Source organism: Anolis carolinensis, chromosome 2, assembly GCF_035594765.1.
Source record: "Anolis carolinensis isolate JA03-04 chromosome 2, rAnoCar3.1.pri, whole genome shotgun sequence".
Taxonomy (NCBI): Eukaryota; Metazoa; Chordata; class Lepidosauria; order Squamata; family Dactyloidae; genus Anolis; species Anolis carolinensis.
Genome location: NC_085842.1, coordinates 134,690,986 through 134,712,784, shown reverse-complemented (window position 1 = coordinate 134,712,784; position 21,799 = coordinate 134,690,986). Strand labels below are relative to the sequence as shown.

General features: G+C 41.3%; 1 protein-coding gene across 2 annotated transcripts in view; it reads right to left on the bottom strand.

The window, feature by feature from the left end:
• The window catches only part of tmem94 (transmembrane protein 94), a 129,054-nt gene extending 107,332 nt beyond the window's left edge, over positions 1-21,722 (bottom strand). The window contains exons 1-2 of one of the 2 annotated variants that reach the window (XM_008104454.3): positions 21,586-21,722; positions 8,301-8,432 (exon numbers count right to left, since the gene is read on the bottom strand). In XM_008104454.3, the coding sequence (XP_008102661.2) occupies positions 8,301-8,324 (24 nt within the window). In that variant the 5' untranslated portion in view covers positions 8,325-8,432; positions 21,586-21,722. Of the gene's footprint in view, positions 1-8,300; positions 8,433-20,435; positions 20,455-21,585 lie in introns of those variants that run through there. The other variant, XM_062973952.1, reaches the window with a different exon arrangement.
• Positions 21,723-21,799: the final 77 nt, after the last annotated feature.

The following is a 21,799-nucleotide window of genomic DNA, read 5'->3' as shown; positions in this document are numbered from 1 at the left end:
CGAAGATCTTAATCTGCGGGATGGCCCATAGGGGGAGATACGTTCTGAGAAGTAAGTTGTAACTTTCTCCCAGGCCTTGTGTTCCTAGTGGACGGTTGTTTAGTTTTTATTACCTAAAGGAGTGAATGGGAGAGATATACAGGGTGTTTCAAAAAGATGGATCCAAACTGAAATCACTACACCTCTGCCACTATTAACTGCCCATGAACACAACTCTTACCACTTAAAAGAATAGGGCACAGAGTTTCAAATGATTCCTGCTAGATGCCTCTCCTGGCCCACAAACAGCTCCTAGACTCAGCCATTCGCAAGAGGCAACCTCATAACGTAAGTCCTGATGAGATACTCTCCCTTTGCTGAGTTACTTTTTAAGATTTGTTTAGAGCTCAGAATGGCTAATACAATATGATAACTTTATAACTCATTAAACCATTTGCAACTTTTTGAGTAATTGTAACATGCTGCCATCATGAAACATACTTCTTTGAAGCTGGGTCCATCATTTTGAAACACTCTGTAATTGAGAAAATCCCTCACCTGTAGTCTGAAAAGCTCAGACCAAAATTTGCCACTGAATGATAACTAGGGCCCCTTTCACACAGCTAAATAAAATACCACATTGCTGTGAGCTGGGATATATGGCAGAGTAGACTCAGATAACCCAGTTCAAAACAGATATTGTGGGATTTTCAGCCTTGATATTTTGGGTTTTATGGCTGTGTGGAAGGGCCCTAGAAGGCCTGAAATAAAGGACTTTCTGTTCTGGCAAAAGAGAAATGCAAAGTGGGTACTGAGGGCAAGGAGTCAATGAATAAGTTCTTTTAGATAAGCCATGGTTTATTTTAATCATAGTTTGGTGCTTAAAACAAAAAGGAAAACCAAAAGATCTAACTTCTCTGACCAACTTCTAGTCAGTTTGTGCCCTGCCCTTTCTGCCAGCTCTTGTTTCAGGGTATGCAGCTAGGGAAACAAGCTACAGTTTGAGGTTCAGATATCAAAACAAACTAGAATTCATAAGCCAATAGTAAGATATATGTTCAGATTGTGGTGTGCATCTGGCTAGCAGAAGCAGATTTCAACATCACAAGATGGCAAATTTCAAATAACCACATCATGACTTGTCACATGCAAATGCTGTCAACAGTGGGAAAAACCATACAAGGCATAAAATTGAGAGAAAAATCTACCTGAAGTTAACACATAATTTCAGAATGGCAAATTTAGGATTTATGACAGGAAATTGATGGCAAAGCTAGCCTGTCTGGAATAAGTACAACGTAAAAGGCCAGCAGTGTAGATAGGGGGGGGAAGCATGATTCACTCTACAATGTAGAGCAAAGGCATACTACAAGTAATTGATCATATAAAGCAAGAACTATTTTATACTTTGTATCTTGAAGAACACCTTTGACTTCCAGATACCAGCATATATAGTGACACACATTTTGCAATTGCTACTTTTGCTGTGGAAAACAAATTATTGCATAAAGTATGAGTCAGCCACTCATGTCAAGAGTACTGTTGACCTAAGTAATAGCAAAGTGCTTTTGTCTTCATAAAGACTTGCTCAATGCTGTAAAATGGCATAAGCATTTTTACGTTTCAGTGGTTCTGAAACAAACACACACACCATATCCCTGTCTGAGGTTATGAAAACATTCCTACATGTAGTAATTACCACATGTCTCATACTGATCAATACCAAACTAGGTCATTCATTATTAGCAAGCTTGGTTATCTTTATTGGAATGTGGCGTCTACTCCTCTTAGATTAGTAGGGCAGAAGAAGTCCATAATTCAATGGCAAAGTGTGTCAACTACCCAGACAGAGATACTGTACTACTATGTTTTTCCCACCCATCAAGATTTCAAAGTAAAAAAGCTACCCTGCTGTGGTAAATGCACATACGCAATCACACTCTATGAGCAAATGCTGAGTCTAGTGCAGATTCTGAGTCTTTACAAACAGCAAATAGATCAAGCTGTATTGCTCTGTATTTCTATATGCGTTAGATTATAACTTCCACCATTCCAAGCCAACATGACTAGTATTGAGGTGGTGGGAATTGGAGTCCCACATGTCTAGAATGTTGGCTGCGGAAAGGCTCTTTTAGTTGTGAGTGTTGTTTTTTTTAATGATCTTTATTGAGTATTTCACAAAGCATACCTAGATACACGAACATGGTAAGTAAAAAAAAAAAGCAGAGAAATAAAAACAGTATCGGGAGATCTCCCCCTTCACCCCAGATTTCTTACTAATTCTACTTTTTACTTGTGAAGTTCTATACCTACAATCACCTCTTGTGAGGTAATAATTATACTCTGGGATTTTAATATAATATAATGAATCACTGGGTGGAATGGGAGAGAGTGGAAGAAAAAGAGAGAAAGAGAAAAAAGGGGGTCATGAGTATAATAAAACCATAATCTACATCTATGTTTGCTAAAGGAAGAATTTCAAGATTCCTTTAAAAAGGGATGCTATAGAGCAGCAGATAAAAAATCATGGCATTCCAGACATTTTCAGATTGCCACTCACAGCATCACTCTTAGCTGTTAGTTAGACTGATAGAAGTCATAGTCCAAATAAATCTGGATGGTCACAAACTTGTCACTACTGTTCTTCTTGCTTGTGTCAGTTGTTCAGGAATGAAGACAAAACAAAAGGGGGGTTGGGATCTCTCTATATGGTGATCCTGTATTGCAGAATTCTGCATCCTTTGCAGTAGTTAGCTTGCCACTGATCGTCCCCTGCATGTTTAATGCTGTTCCACACTGCCCTGTTCCAAAGCAGATGATACACTGCATATTGTGCAAAAAGGGAGTTTTCTGAAGAAAAGGGACAGAAATACATCAACTACTTTAGCCACATCCTCTTTCATCTGCCATCAGTAAACTCACTACAGACACATACCAGGAAGAGAGATATTATCTCCCAACCCTATTAAAATCATAGAGTTGGAAGAAACCAAATGGGCCATCTAGTCCAACCCGCTGCCATGCAGGAAAAGCATAAGCAAAGCACCCCCAACAGAGGGCTATCCAGCCTATGTTTAAAAGCTTCCAAAAAAGGAGCTTCCACCACACTCCAAGGAATAGTTCCACTGTTGAACAGCTGTTAGGGTCCAGTGGTTCTTCCTAATGTTCAAGTGGAATCTCCTTTCCTGTAATTTGAACACATTGTTCCGAGTCCTAGTCTCCAGAGCAGCACAAAATAAGCCTGCTCCCTCTTCCTCATGACAGCATTTCAAATATTTAAACATGGCAATAATGTCTCCTCTCATCCTTCTCTTTTACAGGCTAAACATAACCAGCTCTTTAAGCTGCTCCTCATAGGGACCTTTGGTCACCAGACCTTTAGTCATTTTAATCGCCCGCCTCTGCACACATTCCAGCTTGTCAATATCGCCCTTAAACTGTGGTGCCCAGAATTGAACACAGTATTGCAGGTGAGGTCTAACCAAAGTAGATTAGAAAGGCACCATGACTTCCCTTAATCTCTAAATCATTAATAAAGATGTTGAACAGAACTGGGCCCAGGTGGCACTCCACTCGTGACTTCTTTCTAGGATGAAGAAGACACATTGGTGAGCACCCTTTGGGTTCAGTCACTTAACTAATAACAAATCCACCTAACAGTAGTATGGCCTAGCCCACATTTGACTAGTTTGTTGCAACAAGGTAATGGGGGACCCTGTCAAAGGCTTTACTGAAATCAAGATACGCTACCTCCACAGCATTTCCTGCATCTACCAAGATTGTAAATCTATTGATAAAAGAGGTAAGATTAGTCTATCATTACCTGTTTTTGAGAAATCCATGTTGACTTTTTTAGTGATCACAGCATTCTTTTCTAAGTGATAACAGAGTGCCTCCTTAATGATTCACTCCAGAATTTTTCCTGATATTAATGTAAGGCTGGCTAGAAGTTAATTATTTGAGTGCAGTTTGTAAAGACTCAGAATCTGCACTAGACTCAGCATTTGCTCAGTAGAATGTGAAGGGTTAAACTTCCTCCTCCAGTCTGCTGGGACTTCTCCTGTTCTCCAAGAATTCTCAAAGATTATTGCCAGTGGTTCTGAAATGACTTCTGCTAGTTCCTTCAATACGCCTGGATGCAGTTCATCTGGCTGTGGAGTCTAGAATTGCATTTTCCCTATTACCTTCTCTGCTCCCTATTGCCCAGGTTGAACACTGATTTCCTTTTGGGAGAAGACTGAGGCAAAGAAGGTGTTGAGCAGCTCTGAATTTTCCCTATTCCCTGTTAGCATTTCACCACCTTCTCCATGCAAAGGTCCTACTGTTTCCTTGTTCTTCCTTTTTTATATTAATTTACATTACCCTCCCCACAACTCACTCCTGCATTCTCTGGATGACCTAGCAAATGCCCTCCAATGTCACATAACAGCAGTTGTCAAATCATGGCTGGCAACAGTTTGTGAGTTACAATGGAAGCAGTCTACCTTATGCCGTTGTAACTTCCTTTTTGTTCTTTGTGAATGTTGGAATTCTATACCAGTCACACAGCAACCAAAATTCTCTCCCCAAACCACATCTTTTTCCTGCTAAAGAACCTTCTACTAAGCATAGCAATTTTTTAGCTAGTAGTGAGAGGAGAAACAGAGAAGCACCTAACTATGTTCCTGCAACTGGATGGCAGTGACAGGCATTCCTTGGGATTTCCAAAGGGTCCTCTGCAGCCCGCTGAGGATGATGCAACTGTTGAGTATCCAGCTATACTGAAAACAGTGCAACACTTTTGCAGTTGTTCTCCTTGTTCTCCCCCAGAGAGGAAATGGCCATTTTGTGTGTGAGAGAGAGGCACTGAGAAGAAAATGTGGGACTGAACAGAAGACTATTGCAAATACACATATGTAATCTGTCTCTTAATCCAAGATCTCTGCCACATCTCATTTTAAAAAAACATGACATGAGACATGAAGACAACTTGGCAGTTGCATTCCCTCTTTCAGCAAGAATGTATGATCGATAATTTAATCAGAGATAAGCCACCTCTCTCAAGAGAGTAATGACAAGCTAGATCTCATACATCTGATAAGAGGCCTGCTTTCATACTACTAGCCATGTACCCATTCTCCTATCCGGCACTTGGAAAACTTGACTTACAAACTGAGCTCCTCTATAATTTTCACAAGCCACACTGATCATATAAAGGATCTTAATAAATTGTGTGTTTGGGACACTACAGTATAGCAAACAAAGTATAAACTCTGAACAAATACTGCCATAGTCCTACTGTTCCAAAGAAAATTCCAAATAAATTCAACTTGCTGGAAAGATTCAGACCAAGGAGCCATGGAGACAGCATCATGAGTAAAACTTAATTCCCAGATGCATTCACAAATAAATGCCTTCATCTAACCTGTTTGCAGAATCAAAGGCAACAGAATTCTCATTGGCTATCTAGATTCAAGAGGAAGTTGTGAACTAAAAACTTTTATTTCATTCTTTTCACCCATCAGCATCTCCGGTTCTCTCTCATGTCTCCATTTATCTGTATGTTTCTTTTCCAATTGCATACCTTATCCAAGTGAAAACATCTTCACCATCAAACTGGATTAGATGCAGCACCGCTGTGAAATTCTTCCACAAAGATCCTATGTCGTTAGATTTATATTCAGTCCAATTCATATGTCCCTGCCTAATCTTTGGCAACTATCACAATCTCTGCAACAACAATGATGATGATGTTGCATACATAGATACACACACACACCCAAGCTGCTATGAGGACAGTAATAAAAAAATTGTTATGCTGTCTTGAGTTGTAGTTCAAAATACTTTGAGACCACAAGATAGCCATCTGCATTCTACACAAATACAGTGTTCCCTCACTTATCACGGGGGTTACGTTCCAGGACCACCCACGATAAGTGAAAATCCGCAAACTAGGGACACTATTTTAATTTTAATATTTATACATTATATTGAAGCTTTTCCTACCAGCACCGGTGGGCCCCTTGCTCCGTGCCCACCATGTTGCTCTGACTGCCTCTGCTCCTGCAGCCAGGGAAGAAGGCCACTCCGTCCGGTAAGTGAACGAGCGAGTGAGGGAGGGTGGATGAGAGAGTGAGGGCAGTGGCAACGGTGGCAAGAGCCTGGAAGAGGCAGCCAAGCTCCTGTTACTGACGCCGCTCCAGCTGACCACGCCGGGAAACGTGGAGGACTCGGAAGAGCGGGAGGAGTCCTCCACGAGTCCCGCGCCCGCTTCTGAGTCCTCCACGTTTCCCGCCATGGCCAGCTGGAGCGGCGGCAGTAACAGGAGCTTGGCCACCTCTTCCAGGCTCCAGTCGCCGCTGCCGCCCGCCCTTACTCTCTCACCCACCCTCCCTCCCTCGCTCACTTACCGGGCGGTGTGGCCTTCCTTCTTCCCTGGCTGCAGGAGCAGAGGCAGCCAGATCAACATGGCAGACATGAAGCAAGGGGGCAGCAAGGGGGCAAATATATAAATCTATATATATATAGATGTTCTGACTATTTCTAACTTAAAGTAAACAGTGAAACTAAGCACCCAAAACCCACGAAACTTGGCCACAAAAGACATGGTCATCCCTGCTGTGTTTAGACATCAAAAAAACAAGAAAAATAAAGTCCTAATTAGAGGGAGAGGAATAATTGTTTTTTCCCATTGCTGCCAGTTAGAAGGCTAAGTTCCGCCCACTTTGTCTCCTAGCAACCCACTCAGCCATTTAATGGCGCCCAGGGCCGCTTCAATCAGGCCTCTTCCACACTGTCTATAAAATACAGACTATCTGATTTGAACTGGATTATATGGCAGTGTAGACTCAAGGCGCTTCCACACAGCTATATTACCCATTTATAATGTTATATTATCTGCTTTGAACTGGATTATCTTGAGTCCACACTGCCATATAATCCACTTCAGTGTGCATTTTATACAGCTGTGTAGAAGGAGCCTCATATAATCCAGTTCTAAGCAGATAATGTAAGATTATAAATAAACAGTAGAGTCTCACTTATCCAACATAAACGCCCCGGAAGAACGTTGGATAAGTGAATATGTTGGATAATAAGAAGGGATTAAGGAAAAGTCTATTAAACGTCAAATTACGTTATGATTTTACAAATTAAGCACCAAAACATCATGTTATACAACAAATTTGACAGAAAAAGTAGTTCAATGCATGGTGATGCTATGTAGTAATTATTGTATTTACGAATTTAACACCAAAACATCACAATGTATTGAAAACATTGTATTGACTACAAAAACACTGACTACTAAAGCCGACTGCGTTGGATAATCCAGAACATTGGATAAGCGAATGTTGGATAACTGAGACTCTACTGTAATATGAAATACTTACTGTGGTATAATAATAAAGAACAATATAATCTCTAAAACCAGGACAGTAAATAAAGAGAAACACTCTGAAAGCAGGGAAATTGGGAATTCCAGAAAGGAAACAATCAGGGCCAGCTAACACTTCCCAACAAAGTATTCCCCCAGGCAGGAAGCAAACAGGCTTTGAAGCTGCAAGACCATTAAATGCTAATCAATGTGCCTAATTACAGCATTCATACCTGCCACACCGAGACTATTCATTGCTATTCAAACTGGCCAACCAAGGATTCTGCAAGGTAGAAAGCAGCCAGGCTTGCAAGCAGCAAGACTATTCAGTGTTATTCAACCTGGCCAACCAAGATTTCCCCTAGATAGAAAACCCCCAAGCTCTGAAGCCACAAGGCTACTGTGTGCCATACAACCAGGCCTAGAAAGGATGCCCTATGTAGAAAGCGGCCAGGCTTTTAAGCTGCAAGATTATTCAAGTGCAGTTCAACCTGGCCAAAAAAGGATTCCCCTCCTAAGGAAGTAGCCAGGCTTCAAAGCGGCTCTTTGACTGAGGGTGCTACTCCAGCTACTTCAGAAAATGGCCAGGCTTTGAGGCTGCAAGTCTATTCAATGCTATTCCACCTGGCCAACAAATTATTCCCATAAGCCACAGCAACGCATGGCCGGGCAAAGCTAGTAAATAAATAAAAAATTTCCCGCAAAACAGCGAGTCTGAGATAAGCGAACCGCGAAGTAGCGGGGGAACACTGTATTGTCATGCAAAATCATGTAAAGGAGAGAGATAGATATATATTGTATGTATGTATGTGTGCATATGTGTGAGAGAGAGTTGTACAGTGGTGCATAGTGGCTAAGAGTGTGAAGGCTGCCCAAAAGCATTAGATCTGGACAGTCTCAATTATGTCCACATCTGCTACAGATGATCAAAAATGTGCAAGAAGTAATGCATGATCAGAAAGATTACCTGACACTTCTGCATGGAGTCCATGGTTGCTTAGTGCACATAACATACCCAGGAAATCAGAAGTACTACTTTGTGAGAGGTCCTCTTTCAGATAAGGTATGCAGTTTAGTTCATGGAGTTTAGTTACATCATCTGTGAAAACAAAAGAGATAGCAGTTACTCTTTCTTGTTGGAGAGAACCACTGTGGAGAATTTAAGACTACAACAGATCTAAGCAGAAGAAAAAACAGGAGATGAATGCACATGTTTTTGGCAACTCACCTCCACTAAGTAAGATTCATTAGTCTAAATGCTAAAAAGATCATTTCCTAAGGCAGAATAGAATTTCACATAGATTAGACCATGATTCATGCCTTGGCATTTGATATGTTTTCTTGACACATACATAACTGGTGCTGTAAAGGTGTAAGGCTCAAATGCCAGCCAGAAGGCATGTGATAGAGCTAGTTGTAACAGATTTTATTTATTTCGTGTCAAAAGCATTGTACGACAAATACATTTCAAAATGATGGGGGGGGGGGGAAGGAAAGCACAAGCAACTAAATAGTTTTGGACCAAAAGCGGGCAACAGCAACCGCATTGTCCGTAGCTTTAAACAACTCCTCCTCTGTACATGAGGCAGGGCATTGTGGGCAAGCATACATATGCGGAGTTGTTTGTTCTGCTCCACAGTCACACAAGGTGGAGGATTCCTCCAGGTAGTGCCATCTTTGGTACTTTGGTAGTGCCAGCATTGGATGAATGGTTGTAACAGATGACCATTTATCTTGCTATTTTTATCTCTAACCAGGTCCCTAGCCAGATAATCTCTAATAGAACCCACAGTAGCAACTCTTGTGTTTTCTGAAAAACACAAGAAATTCTCTTTCACAAGGTGACTACAGACCTAGGCGTATGTCTGACCTATGTCTGTCCAGGTTAGAAAGTCTACAGAAAGGTGTCAAACTGTTAGCAATTTTATACTTCACTATGTCTGGGATTAACTAAGTCTATCTGCATAGCTGTGTTTTCCTACTTGTACTGTTTGATCTACAAGTCAAATTCCAACCACAATCTCTTCATGAGCTACTATACAACTGCAAGATGCCGAGTCAGATCTTTCACTAAATACCCGTCAGCAGTAGAAAGTAATCAGTCTTTGCGAATAATAAATTTCTGAGTAACAAGGGACGTTTTTATTTTCACGAGTAAAGCAGATACATACACATATGTTATAGCTACATATGTGCACTGTCTTATTTGGACAGCTCCAGCTGAAACAGGCATCAGTTTACTTCCAAATGTGTTACACACTATTCATTTTTCTTTTTTGACAACCAATCAATCTATAAAAAACCCAAAAAAACACATTAAATGTTATAGTCTCAATACTTTCCCATTAAAGACTGAATTATGTATAACATCCTCAAATGGATACTATAGTCACCAGCTAAAAAAAGCCACAGTCCTCAGATGCCAACAATAAACAGTAAGTATGATGTCTTTTCCATGGATTGAAATACTTGCTATAATTCTTGAATGCTTAGTTTATATTTAAAGCCAGGATGGATGCAGTGGGATGGGGATGCTAACTCACAGCAATCCAGGAGCAAGCTGCATGATTTCCAAGCAGGAAAAATTATACAAAGGTAGAATACATTTTACATATCAAGTAGGTAAGTGGGAATATAATACAAACATTTAGCATTTCACGCCATAGTATTTTATTTTATTTTAGCACACAGTGCCAACAAAACAACAATGGATTCCATATCAATTCATTTCCATTCCCTGAGTGAAGGAAGAAAATGATTCTCACTAGTTGGGAATCAGAACACAACAAGGAATTCAGATCAATCTCCTTTTGGGGAGGGAGAGAGCATAGGAAACAAATGTCTCCCAAATAAAAATAAAAACTCTTCCTGTAACCGAAGGCTATAGAATTGAGGAGGAAGAACTTCTGTTAGCAGTTGACCAAGCAGACATAAAGAAGAGCTATAGTAGTCATGGGTGATTTCAACTATCCTGATATCTGTCGGAAAACAAACTTGAGTACAAAGAGTACAAAGTCCAACAAATTCCTTGCTTGCCTTGCAATTTTATGGTCTAGAAGGGAGAAGAGGCAACAAGGGGATCGGCTACTATCGATCTCATCCTAACAAACGCAGAGGACCTGATAAATGCAGTTGAAGTGGTCGGATCCATAGGGGCAAGTGACCATGTGCTCCTGCAGGTTGCGATACAAAGGAAGGCCAAACTAAAACAAGTCAAACCTGCATTCTGGACTTTAGGAGAGCTGACTTCCAAAAAAGCGGCATTCAGTGGATGCCAATACTAAAAGACCAGGGAGTTCTGGATGGATGGGAGTTTTTCAAAAGTAAAATATTCAAGGCGCAAATGCAAACAGTGCCAACAAAGAATAAAAATAAGACAAGTGTAAAGAAGCCAGAATGGATGTCCAAAGAACTTCTAACTGGGCTAAGACTCAAAGAAGTAGAAAAAGGGAGAAATCACCAAAGAAGAATTCAAACAAATAGCCAACTTCTGTAGGCAAAAGGTTCGCAAGGCTAAAGCGCAAAATGAGCTCAGGTTTGCCAGAGTCGTTAAAAACAATAAAAAGGGCTTATTTGCTTACGCCAGTAGGGAAAGGAAAAACAAGGAGGCGATAGGGCCTCTGCAAGAAGATGGGGTAATGCTAACAGGGAATAGGGAAAAAGCAGAACTAATTAATGCCTTCTTTGCCACAGTCTTCCCACTAAAAGAAAGCTGTCCTCAACCTCAGCAACATGAAGTGCACAAAGGATTAGGAGAAATCCAACCCCAAATAGGGAAACAAGTCATCCAGGAATACCTGGCCGCTCTAACCTAATTCAAGTTTCCAGGGCCGGATCAACTTCACCCAAGAGTATTGAAGGAACTAGCAGAAGTTATTTTGGAACCACCAGCAGAAGAACAGAAGAAGTCCCAGCAGATTGGAGGAGGGCAAATTTGGTCCCTATCTTCAAGAACGGAAAAAAGGACGACCCAAACAATTACTGTCTGGTTAGCCTCACGTCGATACCAGGCAAGATTCTGGAAAAGATTGTTAAGAAAGTGGTCTGCAAACACTTAGAAACAAATGCGAGCATTGATAATAGTCAACACAGATTTATCAAAAACAAATCATGCCAGACTAATCTGATCTCTTTTTTCGATAGAGTTACAAGCTGGATAGATGCAGGAAATGCCATGGATGTAGCTTGCCTGGATTTCAGTAAGGCCTTCAACAAGGTCCCCCATGACCTCCTGGCAAACAAACTAATCAAATGTGGGCTAGACAAAACTACAGTTAGGTGGATCTGTAATTGGCTAAGCAAATGTACCCAAAGGGTGCTCACCAATGTGTCTTCTTCATCCTGGAAAGAAGTCACTTGTGGAGTGTCACAGGGTTCCGTCCTGGGCCCGGTTCTGTTCAACATCTTTATAAACGACTTAGACGAAGGGTTAGAAGGCATGATCATCAAGTTTGCAGATGACACCAAACTGGGAGGAATAGCTAATACTGTACTCCAGAAGATAGGAGCAGAATTCAAAACAATCTTAACAGATTAGAGAAATGGGCCAAAACTAACAAAATGAAGTTCAACAGGGACAAATGCAAGATACTCCACTTAGGCAGAAAAAATGAAATGCAAAGATACAGAATGGGGGACGCCTGGTTCAACAGCAGTATGTGTGAAAAAGATCTTGGAGTCCTCGTGGACAACAAGTTAAACATGAGCCTACAATGTGATGCGGCGGCGAAAAAAGCCAATGGGATTTTGGCCTGCATAAATAGGAGTATAGTGTCTAGATCCAGGGAAGTCATGCTCCCCCTCTATTCTGCCTTGGTCAGACCACACCTGGAATACTGTGTTCAATTCTGGGCACTGCAATTGGAGGGAGATGTTGACAAGCTGAAAAGTGTCCAGAGGAGGGCAACTAAAATGATCAAGGGTCTGGAGAACAAGTCCTATGAACAGTGGCTTAAAGAGCTGGGCATGTTTAGCCTGCAGAAGAGAAGGCTGAGAGGAGACATGATAGCCATGTACAAATATGTGAGGGGAAGTCATAGGGAGGAGAGAGCAAGCTTGTTTTCTGCTGCCCTGCAGACTAGGACACAATGGAACAATGGCTTCAAACTACAGGAAAGGAGATTCCACCTGAACATCAGGAAGAATTTTCTCACTGTGAGAGTTGTTCGGCAGTGGAACTCTCTCCCCCGGACTGTGGTGGAGGCTCCTTCTTTGGAGGCTTTTAAGCAGAGGCTGGATGGCCATCTGTCGGGGGTGCTTTGAATGCGGTTTCCTACTTCTTGGCAGGGGGTTGGACTGGATGGCCCATGAGGTCTCTTCCAACTCTACTATTCTATGATTCTATGATTCTATGTGTCAAAGAGAGTCCTGATGGTGCCCTTTACCAGTGGATGTCCTGCGCAGGCTCTAAACTAGAACTATTAATCTCATCAGAGAATATGAAATTCAAGGAACTTGTGACAGTTAGAAAAGGGAGAATTGCTTCCGATCATTCTACCCACTGAGTACCATTTTGCATATTCTAGTGGATCCACATAATGTGAACATATCTAGCAAATCACAGTAGCCTTTCCATTTGCCTAGAAATTGTGTGATTCTGTCAAGGGTGCTTTGAGTGTGATTTTCCTGCTTCTTGGCAGGGGGCTGGACTGGATAGCCCGTGAGGTCTCTTCCAACTCTATGATTCTATGATTCTAAGGTGCTTTGCACATTTACTTAAGGTAGACTAGGATTCAACTCTCTGTTTGGCCATAAAACTCGCTGGGAGAGCTTTAGCAAGTCACACTCTCTCAGCCTCAGAAGAAGGCAATGGCAAACCTCTTCTAAATAATTTTTGCCACGAAAACCTGATGACACGGTTGCCTTACGGTTACCATAAGTCGGAAATGACTTGAGGTCCTTCCACACAGCCCTATATTCCAGAATATTAAGGCGGAAAACCCCACATCATCTGCTTTGAACTGGAATATATGGCAGTGTGGACTCAAATAACCCAGTTCAAAACAGATATTGTGGGATTTTCTGCCTTGATATTCTGGGATATAGAGCTGTGTGGAAGGGCCCATGGAAGCAACAAATAGCTACAAATCAGCAAGGCTCCTCTGTGAAAAAGTTGATATTAGCAATACATAAAACAAAAAGTACTTTGAAAATGCAAAGTATTTCAGGGAAAACAAAAACACAACCTGCCTTCAGTACAATCCTGGCTCCTGGCAGTACCTCTCAACCCAGCACTGATAGAGAAGGTCAGGAGAGGAGACAGCTATGCAAGGCAGGAACACAGCCTGCACTGCAGCAAGACAGTCTGTCTCTGAAATGTGACCTCGAAATCAAGCCATGCCTTTTGACAGCCATCAATATTTGAGTCACAACACCTCAAATTTTATTTCCAACACCTATGGCAGAGAACAAGCAGTTCCAACCATTCCATTTAGTATTTTACTGGATTTTGGCAAAGGAGCTACTTTTCCACAGCCAGCCTGAAGTAAATAAGCAGCAAACAGCTAAAGAAATGAATGGAAGTAACACAAAGCCGTTGCTTTTAGCTAGTAGTTACATCTTCAGGTTGCCCTGGAATTAATTTGTTCATACATAGGATTAGATTTGCTTAAATGTCATCATTCTCCCTGGATTGGGGATGTGGGCCATCTGATCTGTGAATAAACAGAACCAGGCCTCTTCCCAAACTCTGCACAGGCCTCTCCACTCTGAGCATAGAGGTGTTGGTTGCGCCTCTATCTCAGGATATTTCTACAAAGCTGAACAAATGCACATAGAAAACAACCAAGTAATTGCAGTAAACAAGCAATGGGGAACTTGACCAAAGGTAGAAGAGGAGAAATAAAAGAGAGGAGATGAAGAAAGTATCAGCCTACCCAGCTAGTTTGCATGATTATTTGGCATATGTGACTAGCCATTTTTTAAATCTCTTCTGTTCAGTATGTCTCACGCGTAAACTGTGAGTCAGCATGTCATCATTTAATCTATACCAGGAAATCTTACAATTGTATGCATACACGTATTCCAGCTCATGGCAGATTTCAATATGCTATAGAAATCTGATTTAAGTAGATTTAAGACTAGCTCAAATATTCTGAAATACAAATTAATATGCAAGATCTATTACCACAGCAACACCAATTCTAAAACAGCTACAAAGCTGACCCCCAAGCATATTTACCACACTATTCATACAAAAGGGAAGAAAAATGTGATACAAGAACAGAATAACCAATTGAGATTAAGTTTTTGCCACATTGTATTTTGTACTTTTTTCTCTCTCTATTTAAAATTCATGGAGATTAAATTAGAATCATAGAATAGTAGAGTTGGAAGAGACCTCATGGGCTATCCAGTCCAACCCCCTGCTAAGAAGCAGGAAATCGCATTCAAAGCACCCCCGACAGATGGCCATCCAGCCTCTGCTTAAAAGCCTCCAAAGAAGGAGCCTCCACCACGGCCCGGGGGAGAGAGTTCCACTGTTGAACAGCTCTCACAGTGAGGAAGTTCTTCCTGATGTTCAGGTGGAATCTCCCTTCCTATAGTTTGAAGCCATTGTTCCGTGTCCTAGTCTGCAGGGCAGCAAAAAATAAGCTTGCTCCCTCCTCCCTATGACTTCCCTTCACGTATTTGTACATGGCTATCACTGAGTATATTCATATCTCTTTATAGAATCACAGACTGGAAATGGGCCCTTAGGCAAATGAGGTCCAACCCCCATACAGGAAATCCTGTAGAGGAGTTGGACTCATTTTCATGTTTATTAATTTTTGTTTAACATTTTTATTTGGCTTAAAAATACAATATTTAAGACCTCCCTCCCCCACCCTGTAGCCCACCCTTTGGAAATTAAATAAAAGAATACAAGACATTAGAAACACAGTTGCCTTCTTCCCCGTCCCCCCACTGCCTCAAGCCAAGGCATCTACCAAAATGTTATAATATACTTCTATTCTAATTGCTTAACTCCTACTAAATAGAAACAAATGTAGTTAAAATTAATACCTACCCACAAATGATATTAATACAAATTTAAACATTTTACTAAAGTTCAATTCTTATTATTTTAATTTTTATTATCCATTTTGTATCTCTTCATTTTTTAATTTTTATCTAGATTGAGCTCACTATATTTCAACATTTTTCCCTAATATAATATCTTGTTATATTTTCTTCTTCAAATTAGATATTCCTCATTCTTCCATCCCACATTTTTAAAAATCTATGCATGCTAATTAGAGGAAAGCAGACACAGGAATGTGACAAATTGGCAAGACTATGCCCAATTATATTTAGCAAATCCTTCAGTTCATGCAAGTCCAGAAACTACTGAGAAATAAGCAACAGCACTTCTGCCTACTAGTGTCCATCTAAAGATGTGTGTGTGTGCTTTGTTTTCACCGCAAAACTTGAATCAGTACCGCCTCAGCACAACACACTCGTGCCAAGGAAGCAGGGTGTTACTTAGCATATGGAAAGCATTTTCCACTCATATGCAGGACGGGGGAGTGAGTAATTTAAGTCAGATTTTTGCTGAAGGCTGCAATGGGAATCAATATTCTATTCTTGCAGCACTGACAGCAGTGCCGCTGAAAAACATAACATGCTCACCTTCTGGGAAGTCTGATTCACAGCCATACTTCAGTGAGTAAATCCAGGACAATCTTAAACTAAGAGGAAGATCCATTGTCCAACTGTAACAAGAATATTAAGTCACCTACAGTAGAGTTGAGAAATGTGTGACCTTCTAACTAAAGCAGCCACTGCTGAGATTATGGGAGTCGCAATCCAGCAACACCTGGAGAACAGCACATTCCCTACTCCTTTCCAGAGTCTTAGGACCTTTTAATCAGATGCTGGGAAGCCAACTATACCACAGGCACTGAAGAAACACATATGAAAGATTAAATGATAAACCACTCTTTTAATTTAATCATTGTGTACATATGACATTCATATCAATAGCATTTATAATTACTACACAGAAAGGATAAAGCCAGCTAGCAAATTCATACTATGTGAGGTGTTCACTTCGGATGTGAGATACATAGGTTCAAATCTTTCTATCTGCTATTATTTTTAACTTAGAAAATCATTCTCTCTCAGGCTCATCTGCAATACACTGATCTTGTACAATGTGTGCACATAACTCATTTTTGTGCACTGAGTACATCATCCTCCCAGATAAGGATTGATAGGACTGCAACCTAATTTAGGTCCCTTCTACAGAGCTATATAAAATCTAGATTATCTGCTTTGAACCGGATTATCTGGCAGTGTAGACTCAGATAATCAAATTCAAAGCAGATAATCTGGATTATCTGTCTTGATATTCTGGATTATATGGCAGTGTAAAAGGGCCCATACAGTCCCCTCCAATATGTAACCAAAAAACCGTCAGCCAAAAGATTACCTACACTGAACAATCTTTATAGCATCCCTCTAGCCCATGAGGTCAAAAATACTTTTAACCATTTTATTCATGATATCTGGGAATATCAGATTAAGATATTATTTCTGCAGTTGCATTTCAAGTTACATTCTAAATAATCTTTCTCAGGGCCCTCCCAGACTGGCCTTATATCCCAGGATCTGATTCCAGGTTTTTTGCTTTAAACTGGATTATGAGTCTACACTGCCAGATAATCTGGGATAAACAGAAAATCTGGGATCAGATCCTGGGATATAGGGCTAGTCTGGAAGGGCCCTAAAGCAACACTACTTTAAAAGAAGTCACAGGAGAGTGCCAAGGAATAGTCACCTAAGTAAGATGCATCATCATCATCATCGTTTATTTTTGTCCTACCCTCTCTCCCAGAGGGGACTCAGGGCGGCTTCCAAACATAAAACATAAAATTGGCAAACATTTAGTGCCATCAAATCAACATTACCACATTTATACATATGATTAAAACAAAATAAAAATTGGCTGGTAGTAAAAAAGCATCATTGTCAACTTCATCCATTAAAAAGTCATCCTCCTCTCTGTAAGCAAGCGAACAAAGGTGGGTTTTTAGCTCTTTCTTAAAGGAGAAGAGTGTAGGGGAGAAAAGACTTCTCCAGAGAGATGAAAAGAAAGCAGTGTGAATAATTTAATCCAGAATATGATCATCACCATGGAAAGAAAATGCCACAATAAAATTCTCACTAAGTGCCCTTCTACACAGCCATACAACCCAGAATATCAAAGCAGATAATCCACATTATCTGCTTTCATAGAATCATAGAGTTGGAAGAGACCTCACGGTCCATCCAGTCCAACCCCCTGCCAAGAAGCCTCTGCTTAAAAACCAAGTGGATTATCTGAATCCACACTGCGATATAATCCAGTTCAATGTGGATTTTATACAACTGTGTGAAAGGGCCTACATTTATAGTTTGACCACTGAAACGATAAATGTATTATAATAAAGGCAGGAAGAAAATAAAACTTGACCTATTGGTTTTATTTATCGTGTCAAAAACGAACCGAGGGGATAGTTGTAAAAAATTTAAAAGCACAAACAAAGTTAAAAACCTGGAATTATACTAAACGTCCTTTGACCAGTAGCTGGCCACTTGGAGTGCCTCCTGTGTTGTTATAAGAAGGTCCTTCACAGTGCATGTGGTAGGGCTTAGGCTGCATTGTAATAGGTGGTCTGTGGTTTGCTCTATTGGTGGATCTCAGTTAATGCAATACATTGGAAAAAATTTCTGACTTACAATACTGTATTTTAATAAAAGGCATTCCCATTACTGTGCATGGCTGAAATGAAGAAAGCTTGAGGCAGATAAAGAATATGAGCTGCATTCAGTTTGGGTACTCAAAAAAACTCCTGAGCTCAAAATTCTTTAATTCTAAGTACCATATTTAGCACTGGTGCCTGTTGATTTAGGGCCCTTCCACACAACCATATAACCCAGAATATCAAGGCAGAAAATCTCACAATATCTGCTTTGAACTTAGTTATCTGAGTCCACACTGCCATATATTCCAGTTCAAAGCAGATGTGGGATGTTATTCAACTTTGTGGAAGGGGCCTTAGTCTTGCCCTATCTAGTTATTTATTTATTTATTTATTTACAGTATTTATATTCCGCCCTTCTCACCCCGAAGGGGACTCAGGGCGGATCACATTACACATATAGGCAAACATTCAATGCCTTTTAACATAGAACAAAGACAAAAAAACATAGGCTCCCCGAGCGGGCCTCGAACTCATAACCTCCTGGTCAGAGTGATTCATTGCAGTGATTGCAGCTGCTCTCCAGCCTGCGCCACAGCCTGAGCCCAAAACAAAAACTCTAAATTGGAAAAGGCTAAAAGTATGTCCACCACTAGTCTACAATGCATCCCACAGAACACAAAAACCAAGACAAGCAAACTTGGTATTAACCACTAGTTCCTACTGTGTCATCAACCATAATGTAAATTAGACACAAAGACACTCACTAATCAGTCCAACTAAACAACCCTTGATTTTTAAATGCCATCTACTGAAGTGAATGGGAGCAGAAAGCAGTCAAAAGGACATTCAGCTGCAAAGAGATACTCCAATATTTATACAAAATTAGATTGCAAATAGGTTCCTGGACAAAACTTTTAAATCCTGATGTTCACCAAAACAAACTAGCAGAAAGCAACTAGGGACACATTTATATTATACAATATTGGTTGTTGTTAACTGCTGTCAAGTCTGCTTCCACTTATAAGGATCTCCATGATGTCCTGTTATTAACAGCCCTGCTCAGATCTTGCAAAGTCAGAGCAGCCATAAGTACCTTCATCAAATCAATCCACCTGTAATGTAATCTTTCCCCTTTCCTATATTCTTCCACTTTGCTTGAGCATTGGACTATGACTCTGAAGATCAGGATCTGATTCTCCACTCATCCATGGAAACCCACTGGGGGGCATTGGGCAATTTACACATTTCAGCCCCAGGAAACACTGAGGTAAGTTCACCTTCGGGTCACCATACGTCATCAGAAATCACTTGATAGCACACAACAACAACTTTACCCAATTGTGGGAGTGCACAGCATCTCTGACAGACATCGCAATGTCACCAAGCTCCTGTTACACAGCTATGGGGTTAATAAGCTGATATAATTTGTAACCTCTTGCTGCTAACAATATTGTGAAAGCAGAAGCTCCAGACTCCTGTGGTAGCCATGGAAGGCCTTTACCAGTAATAGGTGAATTGCAGGAGGAGGAAGGGACTAATTCTGCTGCAAAAGGCCAAGGCAAGACACAAGACCTCAGGTGATCGTTGCCTCATTCTCACAAGTGTCAAGGGACTACAAGTCCAGCTACAATGCAGAATTATAGCAGTTTGACTTTAACTACCATGGCTCAATGCTACAGAATCCTGGGATATGTTATTTGTTGTGGCAGCAGAGCTGTCTGGCAAAGATAAATATCCCACAAAACTACTAATCCCAAAATTCTATAACATTAAGCCATGGCAGCTGAAGTGGTGTCAAACTTTGAATATGTTTTAATAATAATAAATAATAATAAACATTATTTATAGACTGCCCTATCTCCCTGAAGGGACTCAGAGTGGTATCCAAACATATGACAACCATTCAATGCCCAAAGAAAACCATACAAAACAGTTTACATCAAGGCAAAGCACATTAGACAATGTAAACTATCTAACTGTAACTTAAACAAAACAACGAGCAACAGAATAAAAATGAAAAAGAAATAAAAATAAAAAACATCATAAAATACAAAACCCTGATAAAACATATTAAAAGTAAAATATATATAAAACTGCATACATCGAAACTCCATCAGGCGAGGTTCAGGAGTCCAATGGTCAGGAGGAATAGAAAGGACCTAATCAACTATAAAAGGACTGTGTTGTGGGGGGGCACTACCAAGAAGGCCCTTTCCCTCGTCCCCACCAACCTTGCTTGAGAAGGTGGCCGAGCTTAGAGCCCGTGCCAGTTCATAGGGGGAGATGCGATCTCGAAGATAGGTTTGGTTTTTAACCGGGAATTCTTTAATACTATTTAATTTAATCCTGCTTTAATGTTTGCATATTTATATATTTTAAATCAGACATGAGCAAGCTAAGGCCTGGGGGTCGGATGTGGCTCCCTGGGTGCTTACCTCAGACCCTCCTCATTTTCCCTGTCCTCTTGACAAAAGAACACAGTGGCCCGCTGTGTCCTTATGGCAAAAAGATGGGGGAGGAAGGAACGTAGCAGCTGAAAGCCCTCTGGAGCATTCTCAACCACTGTGTGTCTCACCCTACTCCCGGCACAGGGATGGTGCGAGCAGCTCCATCTTTATACCATTATGACAGCTTGAGGAACGCATACGGTGGCTGAGCGACCCTCAGAGGACTCTCAGCTGCCGCCTGTCTTGCCCTTCTCCCGGCATAATGCCAAGAGGACAGCCCGAGGATTGGGGGAGAAGGATTGGTGCAGTCAACGTGTGTGCCGCCTTCCTCCCGACATAAGGATGTGTGAGCAGCCCCGTCCTTATGCTGGGAGGACAACCTGAGGATGTCCCGGGCCTTGCCCTGCCCCTTCCTGGCCCCATCCTCTCCCAGTGTGTGCCTGGCCCTCCTCCCTCCTGGCCGGGCCCACAATGCAGCCCCAAGGCAAAAAAAGTTTGCCTATACCTGTTTTAAATTGTATGCTGATGCTTTTATGTTAAGCCACTTTGCGTCTCCTACAGGAGAGATAAAGCAGGGTATACATAAATATAATAACAATAACAAACTGCTATAATTCTGCATTGTGGATGGAGAAAGTGGTTTTGCTCTGCAAATAGGAAAATCCTAGAATTAGTCTCAGCCAAAAAGGTGAGGATACCAAGCATTAATGCATGTTAAGTGCTTCCATTTGCATACTTTTGTGGGAGTTTGCTGCCTAGTAGCTGCAGTTTCGAGCTAGCTTCAAAGTGCATTAAACAGTCAGTGTAGGTGGGGCCTCAGTCATGCTGCACCCTTTCCATGTTCAGAGACACCCATTCAAGCCAGAGCAGGATTGCCAGAGTGGAAATTGGAGGGGGCTGCTCTGCCTTGAATGTCTGTGTAGATGAGGTGTTACTTGTGGCCTGGTTGCATGACAAAGCACAACTGCTGAAATCCTCCTTCTACACGACCATTGCAAACAGAGGAACTCTTTCCAGCTTTTCAAACTGGCAACTTTATGAGGGAACAGCAACGAGGCATAACAGTTGGCAGCGGGTATCCCCAACTCCAAACAACTCTCTTCCCCACCGGCCCCAAAGAATCCTGGAAATTACTCACCAGATTTACCCTGAGGCCTCCCTCCTTTGGGCTCCAGGACATAAAACTGGGGCTTTTCTCTACCAACTTCGGGGGCCGCCCCGAGGCAATCCTACTCCATCTCCCTATACACCACAAGAACCACCATCCTTGTTACTGGCAAATAGTCCGCTTTGCCGCGATTACCCATGAGTGTGACTTCGGGCACAGTTCAATAAGCTTTGTTTGGATTGGC